Source organism: Erinaceus europaeus, chromosome 3 (genome assembly GCF_950295315.1).
Source record: "Erinaceus europaeus chromosome 3, mEriEur2.1, whole genome shotgun sequence".
Taxonomy (NCBI): Eukaryota; Metazoa; Chordata; class Mammalia; order Eulipotyphla; family Erinaceidae; genus Erinaceus; species Erinaceus europaeus.
The window spans coordinates 64,169,383-64,191,907 of NC_080164.1; the positions used below are offsets into that span (position 1 = coordinate 64,169,383).

At 45.3% G+C, this 22,525-nt stretch overlaps 1 protein-coding gene across 3 annotated transcripts in view; it reads right to left on the reverse strand.

Annotated features, from left to right (window-relative positions):
- Positions 1–22,525, reverse strand: part of ELMOD3 (ELMO domain containing 3) — a 48,296-nt gene that overhangs the window by 21,456 nt on the left and 4,315 nt on the right. For all 3 annotated transcript variants that reach the window (XM_060187324.1, XM_016191213.2, XM_060187323.1), the window contains 6 exons: positions 19,034–19,111; positions 16,858–16,927; positions 11,000–11,068; positions 9,505–9,596; positions 4,517–4,640; positions 4,205–4,327 (listed from right to left, as the gene is read on the reverse strand). In XM_060187324.1, coding sequence (XP_060043307.1) covers positions 4,205–4,327; positions 4,517–4,640; positions 9,505–9,596; positions 11,000–11,068; positions 16,858–16,927; positions 19,034–19,102 — 547 coding nt within the window. In that variant the 5' untranslated portion in view covers positions 19,103–19,111. The remainder of the gene's footprint in view (positions 1–4,204; positions 4,328–4,516; positions 4,641–9,504; positions 9,597–10,999; positions 11,069–16,857; positions 16,928–19,033; positions 19,112–22,525) is intronic.

Sequence of the window (22,525 nt, forward strand, 5' to 3'; positions counted from 1 at the left end):
TGACTTTAATAGAAAAAAAAATCTAGAAATATCAGAAAGAGCAGACTGGGAGATGACGCAGCTGTTTAACACAAGATGTGCAAGGGTGAGTTTCTAAACTTGAACTCCAATGCTGAACAATTGAGACTAATGTTCTGGTTTTCAATCTTTCTCACAAACAATTCTTGAGGAAAAACCAAAGAAAGGAAGGAATGAGGGACAATGGAAAGAGCAAACATCTAGGAGCTGGGGATGTAAGTGAGTGGTGGAGCATATGCTTCACACATGCATGACCCCAACTTTGACCCCTCGCACCTTCACACAAAAAATAGTAAATAAATGATGAAGACAGCAGACTTTGCTCCTTGTTTGGTGGTTAAAACAGAAGTCATAACATTGATATGATTCTCAATCAGAAGGGTTGGAAGATTCCATAAAGCTTATGCAGGGGAGTTGGGCGGTAGCACAGCGGGTTAAACGCAGGTGGCGCAAAGCACAAGGATGGGTGTAAGGATCCTGGTTCAAGCCCCTGGCTCCCCACCTGCAGGGGAGTCGCTTCACAAGCATTGAAGCAGGTCTGCAGGTGTCTGTCTTTCTCTCCCCTTCTCTGTCTCCCCATCTCTCTCGATTTCTCTCTGTCCTATCCAACAACAACGACAGCAACAACAATAATAATAACCACAACAATGATAAAACAACAAGGGCAACAAAGGGGGGAAAAATGGCCTCCAGGATCAATGGATTCGTGGTGCAGGCATGGAGCCCCAGCAATAACTGGAGGCAAAAAAAAAAAAAAGCTTATGCAGAGACTCTCATGCCTGAGGCTCAAAAATTCCAGATTTAGTTCCCTGCACCATCATAAACCAGAGCTGAGCAGTGCTTTCGTTAAAAAAAAAAGAAAGAAAGAAAGAAAGGAAGGAAGGAAGGAAGGAAGGAAGGAAGGAAGGAAGGAAGGAAGGAAGACAATTTCAGATAAGAGAGGATAAAGGGATTTGAATGCACCCCAAACCATCAGTCTATTAATTAATTGTGGGCACAGGGATTTTTTCCCCCATTTTAAAGATATAAAGGGGAGGTCATGGGGGAACCCAGAGCATCATCACTCTGGCATATGTGGTGCCAAGGATTGAACTCAGGACCTCATGCTTCTAAGTTTGACACTCTATCTAGCCTCTATGCCACTTCCAGGACAGCCAGTTTCCTCCTTCCCTTCCTCCTTCCCTCCCTTCCTTCCTCCCTTCCTCCCTTCTTTCCTAAGTTTATTGAGGAAACGCTGATTTATAGGATTGCTGTTGTCACAGGGGTAGAGTTCTACATCCCCTCATGATGCGTTTCACCACATCTCTCCCTACCCCAAACTGCTATCCTCCTCTACCCCAGGGCACTGGTAGAGGATTTTAATTTTTTCCCCTCCCTCCTTCCCTCCCTCCCTCCTTTCCTTCCTCTCTTTCTTCTTTTTTTAAATATTTTATTTATTTATTCATGAGAAAGATAGGAGGAGGAAAGAGAAAGAACCAGACATCATTCTGGTCCAGGTGCTGCTGGGGGTTGAATTCGGGACCTCATAATTGAGAGTCCAATGCTATATCCATTGCGCCACCTCCCAAACCACTCCTTTTTAAAATATTTATTTATTTCCTTTTTGTTACCCTTGTTTTTATTGTTGTTGTAGTTATTATTGTTGATGTCATCGTTGTTGGATAGGACAGAGAGAAATGGAGAGAGGAGGGGAAGACAGAGAGGGGGAGAGAAAGACAGACACCTGCAGACCTGCTTCACCGCTTGTGAAGCGACTTCCTGCAGGTGGGGAGCCAAGGGCTCGAACCCAGCTCCTTATGCTAGTCCTTGCACTTTGCGCCACGTGCGCTTAACCCGCTGTGCTACTGCCTGACTCCCTCTTTTTTTCTTTTTTACAGTAGCAATGACCTTTATTTGTTGCTAAGAGGATATAAGAGGGGAATATGACCAGTCCTGGTTGCTGAGGTGTCTCTGAAAGACAATGCAGCAACTGTGAAAATAAAGCTGGGTTTTCTTTTTTAATTGTCTTTCTAGTCTACATAAATTCAATTTGATATGATTTTGAAGAAAAAAAAGAGCATAATCCAAGAATTGATATCATCACTTCACTAGTACAATAAAGTATGAAACAAAAAATGTTAATTAAAAGAGGAAAAAGAAAGCTAGATTCCAAATCATTATCACTCCAGTGCTTTCAATCTCTCTCTTTTATCATTTTTATTGGAGGGTTAATGGTTTACCAGCAGCTATAGAAACACAGATACAGTGTCTCACCTCCCCATGAAAGTTCTCTGTGGGGGCTGGGTGGTAGCGCAGCGGGTTAAGCACACACGGCATGAAGTGCAAGGACCAGCATAAGGATCCCGGTTCGAGTCCCTGGCTCCCCCCCTGCAGAGAGGTCACTTCATGGGCGGTGAAGTAGGTCTGCAGGTGTCTTTCTCTTCCCCTCTCTGTCTTCCCCTCCTCTCTCGATTTCTTTCTGTCTTGTCCAACAACAACAACAGCAGTAACAATAATAAGAACAACAAGGGCAACAAAAAATGGGGGGGAAGTTCTCTGCATAGGGGCCAGGTGATGGCACACCTGGCTGAGCATACATGTTACAGTGCACAAGGACCCAGGTTCAAGTCCCTGGTCCACACCAGCAGTGGGGGAAGCTTCACAAGTGGTGACACAGTGCTGTAGGTGTCTCTCTGTCTCTCTCTCTCTCTCTGCCCTCTCAATTTCTCTCTGCCTCTATCTAATAAATATACTAGTAAAAAAAATTTAGGGGGCTAGGCAGTAGTGCAGTGGGTTAAGCACACATGGCATAAAGCGCAAGGACCAGCGTAAGGATCATGGTTCAAGCCCCCGGCTCCGTACCTGCGGGGGGGTGGGGGTAGGGTCATTTCACAGGCGGTTGAAGCAGGTCTGCAAGTATCAATCTTTCTCTCCCCCTCTCTGTCTTTCTCTCCTCTCTCAATTTCTCTCTGTCCTATTCAACAACAACAGTTATAACAAGGGTAACAAAATGGGAAAAACGGCCTCCAGGAGCAGTGGATTTATAGTGCAGGCACCAAGCCCCAATGAACCCTGGAGGGGAAAAAAAAAAAAAAAAGAAAGAAAGAAAGTACTCTGCAGAGCACTCTCACCTACAGCTTAGGTGCTTCTCCATCTTATGTAACAGGACCCAAGCTTCTCTTCACCCCTTCCCTCCCCCTTCTTCCCCAGAGTCCTTTGCTTTGGTGTAATACACCTCTATCTCATTTAGAGTAAAGGATTTTGAAAAATATTTATTTATTTATTCCCTTTTTTGTTACCCTTGTTGATTTATTGTTGTAGTTTTATTGTTGTTGTTACTGATGTTGTTGTTGTTGGATAGGACAGAGAGAAATGGAGAGAGGAGGGGAAGACAGAGGGAGAGATAGACACCTGCAGACCTGCTTCACCGCTTGTGAAGCGACTCCCCTGCAGGTGGGGAGCCGGGGGCTGGAACCGGGATCCTTACTCTGGTCCTTGCGCTTTGCACCACCTGTGCTTAACCCACTGAGCTACCACCCAACTCCCAGGAATTTTTTTTTAAGTGTATTTTTTTTTAATCTTTAATTTTTTTCTTTATTATTAGAGTCAGAAATTGAGGGGGAGAGGGACATAGAGTGGGAAAGAGACAGAGAGACAGCTGTAGCCCTGCTTCACCACTCATGAAGCTTTCTCCCTACAGATGGGGAACAGGGTCTTGAACCAGGATCCTTGCGTACTGTAAAGTGTGCACTTAACCAGGTGCACCACCATCTGACCCCAAGTAAAGGATTTACAATAGCCTGCAAAGTCACAAATGAACTGTTTTTTTTAAAAAGACATATGGATATACTATATGTTTTTATTTCTGAGAACAAGAACCATGGCATCTCTCTGGTCTATGTTGTACCAGGCACTGAACTTGAGACCTCATATATGTAAGTCCTGTGTTCTGACATGGAGCCTGGCCACACATGTGACATTTTCTCCTGTCACTCTTCTCACATCACATGCAAAGTCACACTTCCTGGCAGTTCTCAAGCAGAATAAGCGTACTCCACTTCAGGAACGTTGCTGTTGCTGTACCTTTGTCTGGAAGGTTTTCCCAGTTCCCTGCCACTGGCATGGCATCAAGAAACTCCCTGGGTTCTCACTCTAGTCCTGGAATCCCTGGCCAAGGGAAGGTAGGCAGGTCACTCCTCTCTCTTACCCTGAAATCCCAGGTCTTCCCAGTGGTCTCCATGTAGGGCACAGTCAAACTTGGAGCCGGTCAGCTTCTTATAGATGGTCTGGAGGACACGGCCATGCACAGGGTCTTGGCTGTCCAGGCCACCTGCTCAAAAACACACCCAGGTTCCCTTGGGTTCTCCCCTCCAGGAAGAAACTAGTGGTTCTCAGATATGCCCAACATAAACTATGCTCAGCGTAGCCTGCTCCCACATTTTTACCCCAGCTCCTGTTCCCTACCACCATCCTGGTACAGGCAAGAACCCTGCCTTAGCCTTAGTATGCCTGCACTCACACTGAGCAATGGTCAGGACCAAGTTCCGCTCTTCATGGAGGCCCTGGTGGAGCTTTGGAGGTCCGAACAGGCGGTGTCGGAGGGCAGCCAGACCCGTACGTCGAATAGTTGGTTGGATTCGTTTCTGAAGACAAAGATGTAAATGGACAGAGTAATGGGGTTCACTTCTTTGATAAATCCCCAGTAAGACTCAATAAAATTGCTCTTCTTTCAGAAAAGTTGTGTTTCCCTTCTCCAACACGCAACTAACTGGCTGGTCTCTGAACCTTCTGCCAGCAGCAGAAGCTATAAATTTCTGGAGGCATGCTTATCCAGCAACAAACTTTTCAGCTTTCTTGTAAGCAGAAAGAGATGCCCCAGGCTTAGACATTATCAGTGAGTTGTCTGCACTGGAGTCTTTGGACTTCTCCAGAACTAACTAGCTATTCCATTGGCTCCCAAGGAGTGGTATATAAATGGTCAGCTGTAGGGAACACCTATGCCCCTGTCTGTGTCTAGAAATAGCAAGGCGAGGTTCCCCAGAAGCCCTGCTTGTAACTTTTTTTCCCTTTTGTTGCCCTTGTTGTCTTTTTATTGTTGTCGTAATTTTATTGTTTTTATTGATGTCATTGTTGTTAAATAGGACAGAGAGAAATAGAGAGAGGAGGGGAAGACAGAGATTGGGGAGAGAAAGATAGACACCTGCAGACCTGCTTCACTGCCTGTGAAGTGACTCCCCTGCAGGTGGGGAGCCGGGGGCTTGAACCCGGATCCCTACGCTGGTCCTTGCGTTTTGCGCCACATGCGCCCAATCCGCTGCACTACCACCCGACTCCCTGCTTGTAACTTTTGTCTGTCTCATCTCTGTAAAAGGATGAACATGACAAAGTCAAGCAACTTTCTCAAATTCCAGGAAGAGAAACCTAGTGCCGCGGATCTAGGAGGCAGCACAGTGATGACAGTGTCGGACTCTCAGGCATGAGGCTCTGAGTTTAATCCCTGGCAGCATATATACTAGAGTCATGTCTGGTTCTCTTTCTCTCTTATTAACAAATAAAGCATTCTAAAAAGAGAGAAGGCCAGTGGAGGGGGGGTAGGGGGGAAGACAGAATAATGGTTATGTATCCTCTCAAGCCTGAAGCCCTAAGGTTTCAGGTTTAATCCCCCATATCACCACAAGCCAGAGCTCAACAATGCTCTGGTAAAATAAATAGCTAAATATAAGATAAAATATTTTAAAACATTTTTTAATATTTATTTCCTTTTTGTTGCCCTTGTTTTTATTGTTGTTGTAGTTCTTATTGTTGTTGTTATTGATGCCGTCATTGTTGGATAGGACAGAGAGAAATGGAGAGAGGAGAGGAAGTCAGAGAGGGGGTAAGAAAGATAGACACCTGCAGACCTGCTTCACCGCCTGTAAAGCGACTCCCCTGCAGGTGGGGAGCTGAGGGCTTGAACCAGGATCCTTATGCCAGTCCTTGTGCTTTGCGCCACTTGCGCTTAACCCGCTGCACTACCACCTAACCTCTATTTATTTACTTATTTATTTTTTAACCAGAACACTGCTCAGCTCTGGTTTATGGTGAGATGAAGAAATGAACCTGTTGTCAGGCAGTCCCCCTGCTCCATCCTCCATTGCTGACACTATGGTCTATTTACATAATCATTGTTTTGCCTGAAAGATCCCCACCACGTTATCCCCTCATGGTATTGCTAATTCCTGCCAGTTAAAACCATTGCAACAGTTGCTAAGGACGCTTCCGCCTTCCCAGCATGCCTTTTGCCTCTCTCCACCCCCTTTCCTAGCCATTTCTGTTTCCAACTTGCCACTTCTGGTTTTTATCCCATAAAACCCACTTCTGTTCCTGGTTTCGATCTCTTTTCTCTCCCGCATCCTGACCTGGAGGAGGGCTGGCGAGCAGAGCGGGAGGCGGCCATTGCGGTTTGGTGCCATGTGGACTAACCTACTGTGCTCACACCCGACTCTGGAGTGTTCCTGCATCAATAAAGAATTGTGTTCCTGCTTTGCCATGAATTCCTGGTCTCTCTCCCGCATCGCTGAGTAAGCAGCAGCCCAGGCTGGCTCCAGTCACATTCTCTCCAACCCACAGAGCACGTGCCCAGGAAGAAACACCCTCACGCTAGCCCAGCATCTGGTGCCCAACATGGGGCCACCGGCTCCACACAAGCGGCAGATGTATGAAGGTGCCCCAGATAAGTATACAGCCGCTTGGCTCTCTGCAGCCTCTGTTTAACAAAGGCACTGTGGTTCCTTTTCTCCCTCTTCTTATTTTTCTGAGACCCCTCTGTCATGGGCGACCTTCCTTCTTATGAAGAGGTTTCCCAAACCCTCTACTCTTTTTTCATGAGACAGGTTTTCTATCTCTGGGACATTTTGCTCAGGGCTGCACCTTGGATCCTCTTGACCATGGTCACAGCTTTCAGAAGATATGCAGGGTCCCCTCCCAAAAGGCTAAGAGACCTTGAGGCTGCGATCCAAGATTTAAGGGAACAGGTCATTCTGCTTACCCAGCACCATACATGCTTTCTAGAGAAATCAAAGCCTGCCCCAATCCTGCCCCACCCTAAGCCCTCTGCATTTCACCCAGAGGCTTCCATTCCAGCAGACATGGCTCTGGTTGCCGCCGCCGCCGCTTCTACAGCTTCTCCTACTTTGGCTCCACCCCCTGCTGCTACGCTGCTATCGGACACAGAATACCTTTGCTGGCTTCACGATGGAGCTTTCCCTCCGGAGCAAGTCCACACATTCCTGGTAGACATTGCGCCCAATAGACAGAGACCTAAGGTGTGATACCCGTATTCTTCCAGAGATCTTTTTTTAAAAATATTTACTTATTTATTCCTTTTTGTTGCCCTTGTTGTTTTATTGTTGTAGTTATTGATGTTGTCATTATTGGATAGGAGAGACGAGGGGAAGACAGAGAGGGGGAGAGAAAGATAGACACCTGCAGACCTGCTTCACCACTTGTGAAGCAACTCCCCTGCAGGTGGGGAGCCGGGGGCTCGAACCAGGATCCTTACGCCAGTCCCTGTACTTTGTGCCACCTGTGCTTAACCTGCTGAGCTACGGACCGACTCCCTCCTCCACAGATCTTAAGGAACTTCGCAAGGTCATTAAAGAGGATGGAATCCACGCTTTGTGGACCAGATATATCTTACAAGGCCTTCTCCAGAACCTTAATACCCCCCAAGACTGGAGGGACACAGCTAGCGCTACACTCCCAGGCCCACTCTTCCTTCAATGGGAGGTATTTTTTAGAGGTGAATTTTTACAGCAATCCCGGAGAAATAGCCAGAATCAACCCAACAACCTGGGACATCAAAGCCTCAGGCATGAGAGTCATTTTGCATAACCATTATGTTATCTCTCTTGCCCCAGATGCCCTATTTGGTGCACTATTCCTTGGTCATAGCTTCTCTCTTGAGCCAGGATTTAGGTTGAAGAACTGAAATCACAATTTTCTCAACTTACCTTTGGCCACTGAAAAAGCAGAAAGTTTTCCATATTTTATTCTCCTGAGTATTATGTTCCCTCCCCCCAACTCCACATATAAACAATTTTCTTTTGTGGTAAGAAACTGTCATCAATGGGGCTTCACCCCTTCAAGATGACATTTTCAGATAGAAAGAAAAAGAGAGGGGACTGGGTGGTAGTGAACCAAGTTAAGTGCACATAGTATGAAGCACAAGGACCGACTTAAGGGTCCCAGTTTGAGCCCCCAGCTCTCCACCTGCAGGGAAGGTCACTTCACAGGTCTGCAGGTGTCTATCTTTCTCTCTCCCTCCTCTCTCAATTTCTTTCTGTCCTATCCAATAAAAAGAAAGAAAGAAAGAAAGAAAGAAAGAGAGAGAGAGAGAGAGAGAGAGAGAGAAAGAAAGAAAGAAAGAAAGAAGAAAGAAAGAAGAGAAAAAAGATGGCCACCAGGAGCAATAGATTCATGGTGGATATAGGCACCGAGCCCTAGCGATAACCTTGGAGGCAAAAAAAGAAAAAAAAAATGAGAAAGATACAAAGAGCATAGTAAAGACACCACAGCACCAAAGCTTCCTCAAGTGTGGTGGAGGCCAGGCCCAAACATGGGAAGATTTACTTTTTTTTTTTGCCTGTACTAAGAATCCACTGCTCCTAGAGGCTATTTTTTCCCTTTCATTGCCCTTGTTGTTTATCGTTGTTGTTGTTGTTGTTGTTATTACTATCATTGTAGTTGGATAAGAGAGAGAAAAATTGAGAGAGGATGGGACGACACTTTCAGACCTGCTTCACTACCTGTGAATCAATCTCCCTGCAGGTGGGGATCTGGGGACTCGAACCAGGATCCTTACACTGGTTCTTGTGTTTTGCACCATGTGTACTTAACCCACTGCACCACTGCCCAGCCCCCAGGATTTACTTTTTTAAAGATTGATTTATTTTGTGTGTGTGTGTGTGTGTGTGTGTGTGTGTGTGTGTGTGTGTGTGTGTGTATGCATGTGTGTCAGAGAGAGAAAAAGAGAGAGAGAGAAGCCCAAGTACCACTCCAGCATATGTGGTGGTAGGGATGAAACCCAGGGCCTCAGGTATGCAAATCCTATGCTCTAGCCACTGGGCCATTTCCCTGGGTGCTCCCACATGCTTTTAAATTGCCAGAGAATTTCTTGTTCCTCCAGGGAATGGAATATTTTCCTCCACTGGCCAAGAATTGCTCAGCTCTCTGGACAGGCTGCCTTGCTTCCCCTCAAGGAACTATCTAGCACTTATTTGAGACTTCTGCCTCCTTAGAAGGAACAAGCAGGGAGCAGCTACACAGAGCTCTATATGATGGGGTCACAAAGTTCCAGAGACAGAATCCCAGAAAGGTCCCAGAAACCTGCAAAAAACAGTGTCTTTGGCCGCACATGATTTCTTAGATGAGTCACACCCTTCAACGTGGAAGCTTCCACCTCAGTCTATTGATGGAAGTAAGAAGAAGGTAATTTCCTTTTGACCCCAAACCTCCATACTGCCATACCTTGAAGGAGGAGAGGTCCAGAGTCTGGAAATGCTGCAGGGCCTCACTGAAGGAGATGAGTTTCCCAGGCTGCTCAGAGCTGGTGTGGTTCCCTATGGCAAACAAGAAGACACACCAGGATTCATAATTGTGGTCACTCTGTCAGCAAATATTTACTGGGGTGACAGGATGGGGGTCGGGGCTAGTTGTCACCTCAAAGCCAAGTACTGGATCCCAGCTGCAAACATCAGACACCTATGGCCACAATCAATCATATTGGGCCGCCATATTTTGCAGAACAGACTCCCTTTTTAGACCAGGCTGTCTAAAAGGAGGCTGGCTCAGCTGGCCTCTGCAGCGAATACAGCTATGTCTGCCCTTCAGGGGATTCACGATTGTACTGCCTGTGGACACCTACTTAGGAACCGAGTTATGTGTTTGTGCAGGGGCCCTTCCTAATTTTGACTCTGCCTCTCCATCCTCTGCTACAGTCCATGCGAAACTCACTTACCAGTTAGCAGCACAGAGGATGGCTAAGAGTGTTCACGACTTTATCTCTCTAGGAGCAGAAATGATGCTCAGGATAGTTATAGGTCCTAGTTCTAACCTCCTAGAGCTCTATCCAAGCTTCTCAAAAAGGGACATTTTGTGGTCCAGGAGGTGAAGCAGCAGATAAAGCATTGGATTCTCAACCAAGAGGTCCTCAGTTCAGTCGCTGGCAGCACATGTGCCAGAGTGATGTCTGGTTCTTTCTCTCTCTGCCTATCTTTCTCATGAATAAATAAACAAATTATTTTTTTAAAAAAAAGAGAGAGGAAAAAATAAATTAAAAAAGAGGGGAGTCAGGTGGTAGCACAGCCGGTTAAGCACAGGTGGCGCAAGGCGCAAGGACCAGCATAAGGATTGCAGATCAAGCTCCCGGCTCCCCACCTGCAGGGGAGTCGCTTCACAAGTAGTGAAGCAGGTCTGCATGTGTCCATCTTTCTCTCCCCCCTCTACCTCCCCCTCCTCTCTCCATCTCTCTCTGTCCTATTCAACAACAGCGACATCAATAACAACAATAACTACAACAATAAAACAACAAGGGCAACAAAAAGGAATAAATAAATATTTTTAAAAAGAGAGAGAGAGAGAGATTTCTCGCCAGTGCTCACAACCTTTCAACAGGTGGCTCCTGCCCCCATCTCTGGCAACTTCTACATCCCATGAACAAGCTGCTTAACCTTTCCTGGGCTCCCAGTTGCTGCCTCCAGCCTTCTGCCCACCCTCATCTCCCTGCAGAACCTGCCCCTGACCAAGGGCCTCTCTCCTTTTGGAGCTGAGTAGATGGCAGCCCTTTCTCCATGGACGCCGAGTATACCTTTGGGTTTGGGAAAGAAAGTGTGTTCCATGTCATTAAGCTAAAAATGAGAGAGCTCAGGAATTCTGTCTCCCAATCCCAGAGGCTCAGAAACACGAGCCATCCATCCATTTTGGCAGCTGGGTTGTCAGAAGGTCGTGCCACTCCCGTGGTTACCTGTTTCTGGTAGGACGCTGTCCACTGTCTCCCATTCTTCTTGGGCTCTCAGCACCTCTGTACTCACAACTGCAACAGTGAGAAAAGGCGAATTTCTGAGACGTAGGCATGTTTGGATGCAGCCTTGTCTGGCTGCCTGAGCCTCACTTGTCCTCTAGTGCCCTCTTCATTGGACTGCCAAAGTGAACATCCCAAAAGCACATCTGATGTCATGCCTCTGCTTACAACCCTCAGGGACTCCCTGTCACCTTCAATATAGAATTCATACACTGGGGAGCCAGGCTGTGGCACACCTAGTTAAGTGCTCACGTCACAGTGCACAAGGACCCAGGTTCAAGCTCCTGGTCCCCACCTGCAGGGGAAAAGCATCACAAGTGGTGAAGCAGGGCTGCAGGTGTCTCTGTCTCTCTCCCTCTCTCCTCCTCCCCTCTCAATTTCTTTCAGTCTCTATCCAATAATAAATAAATAAGTAAATAATAGAATCCATACACTGGAGCTAGGCAGTGGTGTATATAGTTAAGTACACACACTACTATGCTTAAGGAGCCAGGTTCAAATTCCTGGTCACCACCTGCAAGGGGGAAGCTTCACAAGCAGTGAAGCATGTCTGCAGGTGTCTCTTTCCCTCTCTACCTCCCCCCCCTTCCAATTTCTCTCTGTGGTATCAAAGGAAAAATAAATAAATAAATAAATAAACAAACAAACAAAGGAAAATATGGTCACAGGTGGATTTGTCATGTAGGTACCAAGCCCTAGCAACAATCCTAGTGGTGCGCGCGCGTGAGAGAGAAAGAGAGAGAGAGAAAGAGCACATATCCAGACGCCAGCTCCCTTCTCCAGTTAAGCCGAGGCAGGCAGAATTGTGTGGGCTTCCTCCTCTTTTTTTTTTTTTTAAATTTTTTTTTAAATTTAATTTTATTTATTTATTTCCTTTTGTTGCCCTAGTTTTTTTTTAATTATTATTATTGTTGTCATCGCTGTTGGATAGGACAGAGAGAAATGGAGAGAGGAGGGGAAGACAGAGAGGGGGAGAGAAAGATAGACACCTGCAGACCTGCTTCACCTGCTTCACCTGCTTCACCGCCTGTGAAGCGACTCCCCTGCAGGTGGGGAGCCGGGGTTCGAACTGGGACCTTATGCCGGTCCTTGTGCTTTGCGCCACCTGCGCTTAACCCGCTGCGCTACAGCCCGACTCCCGGCTTCCTCCTCTTAACAAGCTCTTTTCCATGCTGATAGCTGGCATTGAGGGTGCATACGCCTTCAGTTCTGACCCGTGGCTCCTTGTTACCTTAATTCATTCTTTTTTTTTTCAAATATTTATTTATTCCCTTTTGTTGCCCTTGTTGTTTTACTGTTGTAGTTATTATTATTGTTATTGATGTTGTCGTTGTTGGATAGAACAGAGAGAAATGGAGAGAGGAGGGGAAAACAGAGAGGGGGAGAGAAAGATAGACACCTGCAGACCTGCTTCACTGTTTGTGAAGCTACTCCCCTGCAGGTGGGGAGCCGGTGGCTCAAACCAGGATCCTTATGCTGGTCCTTGAGCTTTGCACTACCTGTGCTCAACCTGTTGCGCTACCACGGGACTCCCTCATTCATTCATTCTTATCAGAGTACTGCTCAGTTCTGGCTTAAGGTGGTACAGGGAATTGAATTTGGGGCCTCAGAGCCTCAGACATGAGTCTTCTGCATAACCACTATGCTATCTCCCTGACCCTATTTATTATTTACTAATTAATTAATTTAGCACAGAGCAGGGAGAGAGAGGAAGGAGAGGGAGGGAGGGGTGGGGGGAGAGAGGGGGGGAGAGAGAGAGGAGAGAGAGACATGAATATTAACCAGAGCATCACTGTGGCATATGGGGTGGTAGAGATTGAACTTGGAACCTCATGATTTTAAGTCTAGTGTTCTACTCACTGTGCTACCTCAAGGTCCCCCTTTTATTATCAAGTGTTGGTCTGCTTCTAAATTCTGTTTCTAAGACCCCTTCTGTTGCACTGCTTGCCACTGTGGTCTATTTACATAATCATTGTTTTCATTGATTTAATCCCCACTGGATTTTTCCTTGTCCCCACCCCCTATTCTACGTACTTCCTCTTCCTGACACTTCCACCTCTGGAGATATATATAGGACAAGATTGTGATTAGAAATAGCTAGATCACACTGCATTCCCACAATAAAGATTGAACTGCGTTCCCAGCTCAGCCATGAGTCCCTGGTCGTCTCTCTCCTGCCCGCGAAGCTAGCCGGCAAAAGAGAGAGAGAGAGAGGAGATGTTGGGTAGTATGCCACCTCCCCCTGGCTTCTGCTTAACCATATGCCTATACAGGGATTTACTGATCCCATTCAAAGCTTTGGTCTATTTACATAAATCACTTTTACATTTACATAAAGCACTCCCTCCAGGGCATTGGTGGTTCAGTGATAGGATTCTCGCCTGTTCCGCCCCCCTCCTTGTCACACTCTGATTTTCACCAGTCACTTTTCGCTCCACCCTCTCTATATCACATCCTGTTTCCACCCTACTTGGAGAGTATAAAAACAGCTGCTCTTCTGATTAAAGACACTTGGAAACTGCTTTCCGGCTCCGAGAGTTCCAGAGTGTATCTCCTGCGGAAGTTAGTGCGGCACGAGTTCCTGATCCCTCTCCCACGCAGCAGCCTAGATCGGCTCCAGTTGAGTTCTCTCCAAGCCAGAGAGCACTAGCTCGGGAAGAAGCACCCTCAGGCTACCCCGGCAAGGAGAGACTATGCCTGGGGTAGAACCTGTGACTTCATGCATGCGAGTCCTAAGTTTCACCATTGGGCCCACTGCTGCCACTGGGTTTCCTTTCCTTTCCTTTCCTTTCCTTTCCTTTCCTTTCCTTTCCTTTCCTTTCCTTTCCTTTTCTTTTCCTTTTAAAATTAATTTATTTGTTCTTATTATTGGATAGAAAGAGAGATATTGAGAGGGGTGGAGGAGACAGAGAACAAGAGAGACTGCAGACCAGCTTCACCACTCCTGAAGCTTTCCCCATGCAGGTGGGGACCAGGGGCTTGAACCTGCATCCTACAGCACTGTAATGTGTGCTCTTAACCAGGTGCGCCACCACCTGGCCCTGGGTTTTCTTTTTTGTTTTTAATTATTTGATATCATAAAGGGAAATTGAGAGGAGAGAGAAAGAGAGTCTTGCATCACAGAGAGCACTGCATCACCACTAGTGACGTTTCCCCCCATATGTGGTGGCCAGGGGCTCAAATCCAGGTCCTCATACATAGTAATGTGTGTGTGCTCTTCTGGGTCACTTACCTCTTGAGTCCTTGGCAATATATATTTTTAAGATTACTGTAGATGACTAAAACAAATGAACTTGCAAAATAAAAAGTGGCAACTAAACTGTCTCTTGGACTTTGTGTGGACAAAGCTCACAGCACTTTGGTGGAGGGTGTAGTGATTCACACATACTATGTGTAGGTTTAAAAATAAATCACTGATGGAGCTTGGTGGTGGCGCACCTGGTTAAGTGCACACATTACAGTGCGCAAGGACGTAGGTTCAAGCCTCCAGCTCCCACCTGCAGGGGTAAAGCTTCAAAAGTGGTGAAGCAGGACTGCAGGTGTCTCTCTGTCTCTCTCCCTCTCTATCTCCCCCTTCCCTCTCAATTTCTGGCTGTCTCTATCCAATAAATAAATATAATAAAAATGTTTTTAAAAATAAATAAATCACTGAAATCTTATGATTTTTCAAAACACAGTTAAATCACTAATAAAATGAATGAATTAACTGTAAAACCACATTTTTTATTATGAGAGAGAATAATAAAGGAGGAAGAGAGAGGGACCTGAGTGAACACTGCTCGGTTTTAGTATAAAGTGGTAGCAGGGACTGAACCTTCAACCTCTGGACCACTTGCTAATTTATTATACATACTCACCAGTTCAGAAGCCTCAGGTCTGGAGTTAGATTCTGTGGCTTCAATCCTGACTCTCAGCTGCCAGCTAGGTAGGTACATAACCTGGAACAATTTACCTAATCTTTCTTTCTTTCTTTCTTCCTTCCTTCCTTCCTTCCTTCCTTCCTTCCTTCCTTCCTTCCTTCCTTCCTTCCTTTCTTTCTTTCTTTCTTTCTTTCTTTCTTCCTTTCTTTCTTTTTACCAGAACACTGTTCAGTTCTGGCTTATGGTGGTACGGGGGACTGAACCTGGGATGTTGGAGCCTTAGGCATGAGAGTCTGTTTGCATAATCATTATGCTATCTACCCTCGGCCCTTAATCTTTCTCTTAAAAAAAAATTGTATTTATTTATTTATTTATGAGAGGTATAGGAGAAGAGAAAGGGAAAGAACCAGATATCACTCTGATACACGTGCTGCCAGGGATCAAACTCAGGGCCTCATGCTTGAGAGTCCAAGGCTTTATCCACCATGCCACCTCCCAGAACATGTTACTTAATCTTTTTAACCCATGTTTTTCTCATTTATAAAGCACACCTACCACATGGGAACACCGGCAGGGGAAAAGCTTCACAAGAAATGGAGTGGTGCTGCAGTATCTCCAGTATTTCTCCTTCTCTCTCTGTCTCTCACCCTCAGCTTAAAAAAAAAAAAAAAAACACTAGGAGTGGTGATGGAGTGACAACTGGATATAGTAGAATAAATAAAATTTATGAAGTGAAATAAACTTTAAATGCAGTACAGGAAGAACTATACAAAGCATCTAAAATAGGATTCTTGTTCTTTTTTTTTTTTTTTTAAGATCTTATTTATTTTTCTGAGAGAGATCCAGAGTATCACTCTGGTACATGCAACGCCAGGGATGACGCTCAGGACCTGAGAGTCCGCCTCCTATGCTACCAGTTCACTTGTTCATATACACTGTTTCATTTCATCATAGTAATATGCCTTTAAGAATAAAGGAGACAGTACTATTTCCTCTGTGGACAGAGGTTTTATATGATTTGCCACTAGAACGGAGATGGGGAATGTCCTGTGCATGGGCCTTACACTACACCATAAAATCATTTGGTCTGACCTTCCCAAGTCAACTACAGGTGGGACTCTAAAGTCTATAAAGTTTTTTTTCCATAGCAATATTAAGGGCTAGTTTTTAAGTTGACAATTTTTAAAAATCTATTTTATTTGTTTTTAATTTACTTAATTTTTATAGGCTATACAGAGAGAAAAATACAGAGGGCCAGGTGGTGACACATCTGGTTATGCACACAGTACAAAGCATAAGGACCAATGTGAGGATCCTGGCTGGAGGCCCCAGCTGCCCATCTGCAGGGGGTTCGCTTCACAAATGGTGAAGCAGGTCTGCAGCTGTCTATGTGTCTCTCTCCTTCTCTATATTCCCCTCCCCTCTCAATTCCTCTCTGTCCTATCAAAAAATAAACATATATATAATGGCCACAGAAGCAGTGGATTCTTAGTGCAGGCACAGAGCCCCAGTGATAACCCTGGAGGCAAAAACAAACAAACAAGCAAACAAAAAACAAAAAAACAGCAAATACAGAGAGAGAAACCAGAGCACTGCTCAGGCCTGGTTTATGGTGGTGTGGAGGACTGAGCCTGGGACTTTGGAGTCTCAGGCATGAAAGTCTTTTTGCATAACCATTATGCTGTTTCCTCTGCCTTCAAGTTGATATTTTTGTATGGCACACTAGTAATGATATTAAAAATACACACACACACACACACACACACACACACACACACACACACTCATCTAAGCAGCCCTTGGCAGAAAAAAGGTTCCCCTACCCTGTCCTAGAAATATGATAAAGCAAGAGCAAGTGGTGAGAGAAATTCAAAACAGGAAAAGCAGATCCACAGGAAGTTTTTGAGTTGGGTCCACCCAGGTTCCTTGAGAAAACCTTACCACCTGGTTCCCATCCATTAGCTTCTGTTGTCAGAGCCTGGAGGATGCTGTGGTTCTTCAACTCTGAGATCTGTAGGGACAGCTGTCTGTTAGTGGGAGGGCAGAATTCATAATTCCCACTCACGCAAACACATTCCACCTACTCTACTGAGTGTTCTTGAAACTGGAGGGTGGGGGCCAGGCGGTGGCGCACCTGGCTGAGCACCCGTTACACTGTGCAAGGACCCAGGTTTGAGCCCCCAGCCCCCACATGCAGGGGGAAAGCTTTGTGAGTGACAAAGCAGGGCTGCAGGTGTCTCTCTGTCTCTCTCCCTCTCTCTCTTTAAATATTTTATTTATTTATTTATGAGAAAGATAGGAGAGAGAAATAACCAGACATCACTCTGGTACATATGCTGCCAGGGATTGAACTCAGGACCTCATGCTTGAGAGTCCAATGCCCTATCCACTGTGCCAACCTCTGGACCATACTCTCTCTCCCTCTTTATCTCCCCCTTCCCTCTCAATTTCTGACTATCTCTATTCAACAAATAAAGATAAAAAATTAAAAAAAAAAACTGGAGAGTGTTCATTGCAGGATTTATTAAATAAAAGTTTAAAGACAGGCACCTGGGGGACCTGGCGGTAGTGCAGTGGGTTAAGTGCACATCGGCTGGCATAAGGATACCTGCAGGGGGAGTCACTTCACAGGTGGTGAAGCAGGTCTGCAGGTGTCCATTTTTCTCTCCCCCTCTCTGTCTTCTCCTCCTCTCTCGATTTCTCTCTGTCCTGTCCAACAGCAATTGCAACAACGAGGGCAACAAAAATGGGAAAAATGGTCTCCAGGAGCAGTGGATTCCTAGTGCAGGCACTGAGCCCCAGCAATAACCCTGAAGGCGGTGGGGGGGGAAGAGACCCCGATACCTGTAAATCTTTCCTAAAAGCATAAAAAAAAATGCCGGGGCCTGGTGGTGGTGCACCTGGTTGAGCGCACATGTTACAGTGCACAAGGACCCGGGTTCGAGCCCCCAGTCCCCACCTGCAAAAGCTTTGCAAGTGATGAAGCAAGTCTGCAGGTGTCTCTCTGTCTCTCTCCCTCTCTATCTCCCCTCCTCCTCTCAATTTCTGTCTCTCTCGAACCAATAAATAAATAAATAAATATGATAAAAAAAAATTTAAGACCTCTTTAAAAAAATTCAACTAGGACACAGAAGTTAGACAAGTAGCTCAAAAGACAAAGAAACAGAAATTCACACAACTTGGGAGGCATGGCTATGGAATAGGAGCCATTTCAGATTACGCTAATAAACTAAAAAAGAACAACAAAAAAATCATCTGAAAACTCAACAAAATACAACCAAGATAGCTCCAGAAATTCACTAAGCCACAGCCACCAAGTTGCAGGTGCTACTAAGATTTCATCCTGATATATCTGGGCAGACAACCTCACCAGTGTGTCCTGGAACCTCACCTCTCCAGAGCCCTTCTCCACTAGGGAAAGACAGAAGCAGGCTGGGGGTACGGATTGACCTGCCAATGCCCATGTCCAGCAGAGAAGCAATTACAGAAGCCAGAACTCCCACATTCTGCACCTCAAAGAACTTTGGCCCTTACTCCCAGAGGGATAAATGTTAGGGCAAGATGACCAGAGGGCTCTGAACTCCAATTCCATCAGGACCCAAAGAAAGAAGAGGGTGGGGGAAAAGGAAGGACACTCAGAAGTAATAGGTGTGACTTAGAAAGGAAGAAAAGGCAGGACCATAGAATAAATGGTCAAATATATGTAAATGTAGATAACAATTATAGAAATAATAGTCAACCCATATCTATGATGTTGAGAGAACTAATGCAGTTTCCAATGCATGTAATGGGGACACAGAACTCTGGTGGTGGCAAAGATGTGGGATTAATACCCCTGTTATCTTATAATTTTGTAAATCAATATTAAATCACTAATAAAAAAATGAAAGAATATTCACACAACTCAATCAAGACTGTAACATGTCCTTGGTATTCCCACTGCACTTTGTTTTCTGCCTCATTATAACAATTATCCTTCTACAGAGGTTGTTTTGCCTGTTTGTGCCCTTTCCCCAGGATCTACACTGTTGTGTCCCTAAGGCCTGGCATCACACACAGCACGCAACAAAAAAATCAACATCTTGGCAGAAGGAAGTGGGGCATGGGTCATACATACAGGAATTCCCCTAAAAGCCAGAAAAACACTGTTGTCCTTCTCATACGGGAGAGCGTGCCCAGCAGACATGTTCTCAGCCTGAAAGACAAACCAGGGTCAGTCTCCCAGTTACACCCCAGTCCCCCAAAGATAACAGCTTAAACACTGTACCTTTCTCTATTAAGAATCAGTGAGGACCAGCAAAATATCTCACTTGTCTAGTGTGCTGCTTTGCCATGTGCACATCCCAGACACACTGATGGATACTTCTGTGTATGGCATTTTTCTTTCTGTCTCTTCTGAAAATTTTTTTTTAAACCAAAGCACTGCTCAGCTCTGGCTTATGGTGGTGCAAGGGGTTGAACCTGGGACTTCGGAGCCTCAGGCATGATAGTCTGTTTGCATAACCATTATGCTATCTGTCAGGAAATTGTGAGGATGTGGTTGAGCTTGGCAGGGCTTGACTTGAGGGGACATCCATACTATCAGTCTCTCTGTCTCTCTACTGAGAGGTTGAGCAAAGAGGGACAAAATCCCCCAAGGTTTGCCTCATCTTATCAGACTCCCTGATTCACAAAGCACCCTGCATTCCTGATACTATGACCTGCTCCCTTATTATCAACATAATCATTGTTTTGCCTGAAAGATCCCTACCCATTCCTTTGATCTATCTTCTTTCTACCCTCAAGACCCTCCCTGCCTGCAGGGTATTATTAATCCTACCAGTTAAAACCCTTGCAACAGTTGCTAAGGAAGTTCCTACCTTTCCAGCTCCCTTTTGCCTTTCTCCACCCCTTTCCAAACCATGTCAAGCCATTTCCGTTTCCGACTAGCCACTTCCGGGTCCGATTCTTAGAAGTCTTGGCTCTCTGATCAATAGAGAATCTAATCACCCCGCCACCACGAGCTCTGTTCATGAGTCATCTCCCTCGAGTTGCTGAGTGAGATGAAGCCCAGGCTGGCTCCAGTCGCGATCTCTCCAACCCAGAGAGTACGCACCCGGGAAGAGGTACCCCCATGCTAGCCCGGCACTATCTTCCTCCCGCCCTGAAAATATTTTAATAAAAAAAAATGAGTAAATGGAGCCAGCAAGACAGCTCATGTGGGCAGTGCACATACTTTGTCTTGCATGTGACCCAGGTTTGAGCCTGGCTCCACTGCACTAGTGGAAGCTTTGGTGTTGTGCTGTCTTTCCCTCTTTCCCTAGCTCTCTGCCTCTGTCACTCTATGTAAAAAACAAACAAATAAAAAAAACAAAACAGTTGAGTCAGAGTGGTGAAGCCTGAGTGACAAACCATATATGTATCTGTACATATCTGTATATATGCCAGGGAAGTCAGCTACAAGTAATTTCATCTTTAAAAAAAAATATTTGCAGGGCAGTGGGGGTTGGGGTAGATAGCATAATGGTTATGCAGACTCTAATGCCTGAGGCTCCAAAGTCCCAGGTCCAATCCCCCACAAGCCAAAGCTGAGCAGTGCTCTGGTAAAAAAAAAAAAAAGAAAAAAAAACTCTCACAATTTTTGTTCAGATTTCCTGTCTCTGTTAAAGATTTCATTTTATTTAATTTTTTTTTTATTTATTTTCTCTTTTTTGTTGCCCTTGTTCTTCATTATTGTTGTAGCTATAATTATTGATGTTATTGTTGTTAGATAGGACAGAGAGAAATGGAGAGAGGAGGTAAAGACAGAGAGGGGGAGAGAAAGAGAGACACCTGCAGACCTGCTTCACCGCCTGTCCTTGTGCTTCATGGCATGTGCGCTTACCCTGATGCGCTACCACCCAACTCCCTATTTTATTTGATTTTTTAAAGATTTTATTTATTTATTAATGAGAAAGAAGGGTGAGAGAAAGAACCAGACATCACCCTGGTAGATGTGAACTCAGGACCTCATGCTTGAGAGTCCAGTGCTTTATTCACTGTGCCCTCTCTCAGACCACTCTGGTAAAGATTTTGAAGCTCTGAATAAAGCTGTTTCCTGACATTTGCCCTTTCCTCAGTTAAACCTTTCCCCTGTTAGTAATTAAAAAAAAAATTGAAGGGAGTTAGCAAAGTGGCTTATGCAACACATTTTCATACTTGAGGATTTGATGTTCAGTCCCTGACACCATTATAAGCCAGAGCTAAGGCATTCTCTAGTTGAAAAAACAACTGGGGGCTGAATGGTGGCACACTCGGTTAAGCACACAAAGTATTTCGCACAAGGACCCACGAAAGGACCCAGATTCCAGCCCCCTACCCTCACCTTCATGAGCGGTGAAGCAGGTCTGCAGGTGTATTTCTCTCTCCCTATCTCCCCCTCCCCTCTCAATATCTGTCTGTCCTATCAAATAAAATAGAAAAAATATATATAAGATAAAATAAAAAAAGGCTGCCGTGAGTGATGGATTTGTGGCGTCTGCACCAAATGCCAGCAATAACCCTAAAGGTAAAATAACAACATGTGATCAACCTTTTACAACTCATATCACAATATAGGGCCAATTTATTTAATATGCTAAAAAATCCTGTAAGTAGCCCAGAGCTAGCACTATGGGTAGTGTGTCGACTTGTGTGCATAAGATCGAGTTCAATCCTCAGTTCTACTTATACCAGTGTGAAGCTCTGTTTCTCTCTCTTATTAACAAAATAAATAAAGCTTTAGGGGCTGGGTGGGTAGAGCACACACATTACTATGTGTGCAGACCCAGTTCAAACTCCTGGTTCCCACCTGCCATCTGTCACCATCAGTGAAGCAGTGTCACAGGTGTTTCTCTTTCTCTCTCCCTCTCTTTCCCTTTTTCTCAGTCTCTCAACTTTTCTCTGACTCTATCTCTGACTATACCTATATCTCTGACTTTTTCCTTGATTATAAAAAAGAAAGAAAGAAGGAAAGAGAGAAAGAAAGAAAGAAAGAAAGGAAGGAAGGAAGGAAGAAAGAAAGAAAGAAAGAAGCCAGACAATAACTTGGGCCCACCAACATATCAGATGTCAGGCTCAGGAAAAAACTATGGGCCCTACGGAATATAACTAAAATAGGCCTACTAGCTATCTCCAAATCAGAGACCCCAAATCTGCATCTGCAAAATTCTAGCCTTTAGGTTCATGATTAGTGAACAATTTGTTTGGCTTTATATGTTATTAGCACCACGCTCTAACCAACTGCACTAACCAGCCAGATAATTGGCTTTGTATGTTAATTTTTTTTTCAGCCACCAGGTTCCAGATGCCAGCATGATGCCAGCTGGTCTTCCCTGGGCAGACGACCCCACTAGTATGTCCTGGAGCCCTGCTTCCCCAGAACTCCGCCCCACTAGGGAAAGAGAGAGACAGGCTGGGAGTATGGATCGATCTGCCAATGCTCATGTTCAGCAGGGAAGCAATTACAGAAGCCAGACCTTCCACCTTCTGTGCCCCATAATAACCCTGGGTCCATACTCCCAGAGGGATAAAGAATAGAAAAGCTGTCAGGGGAGAGGATGGGATATAGAGTTCTAGTAGTGGGAACTGTGTGGAGTTGTACCCCTCCTAT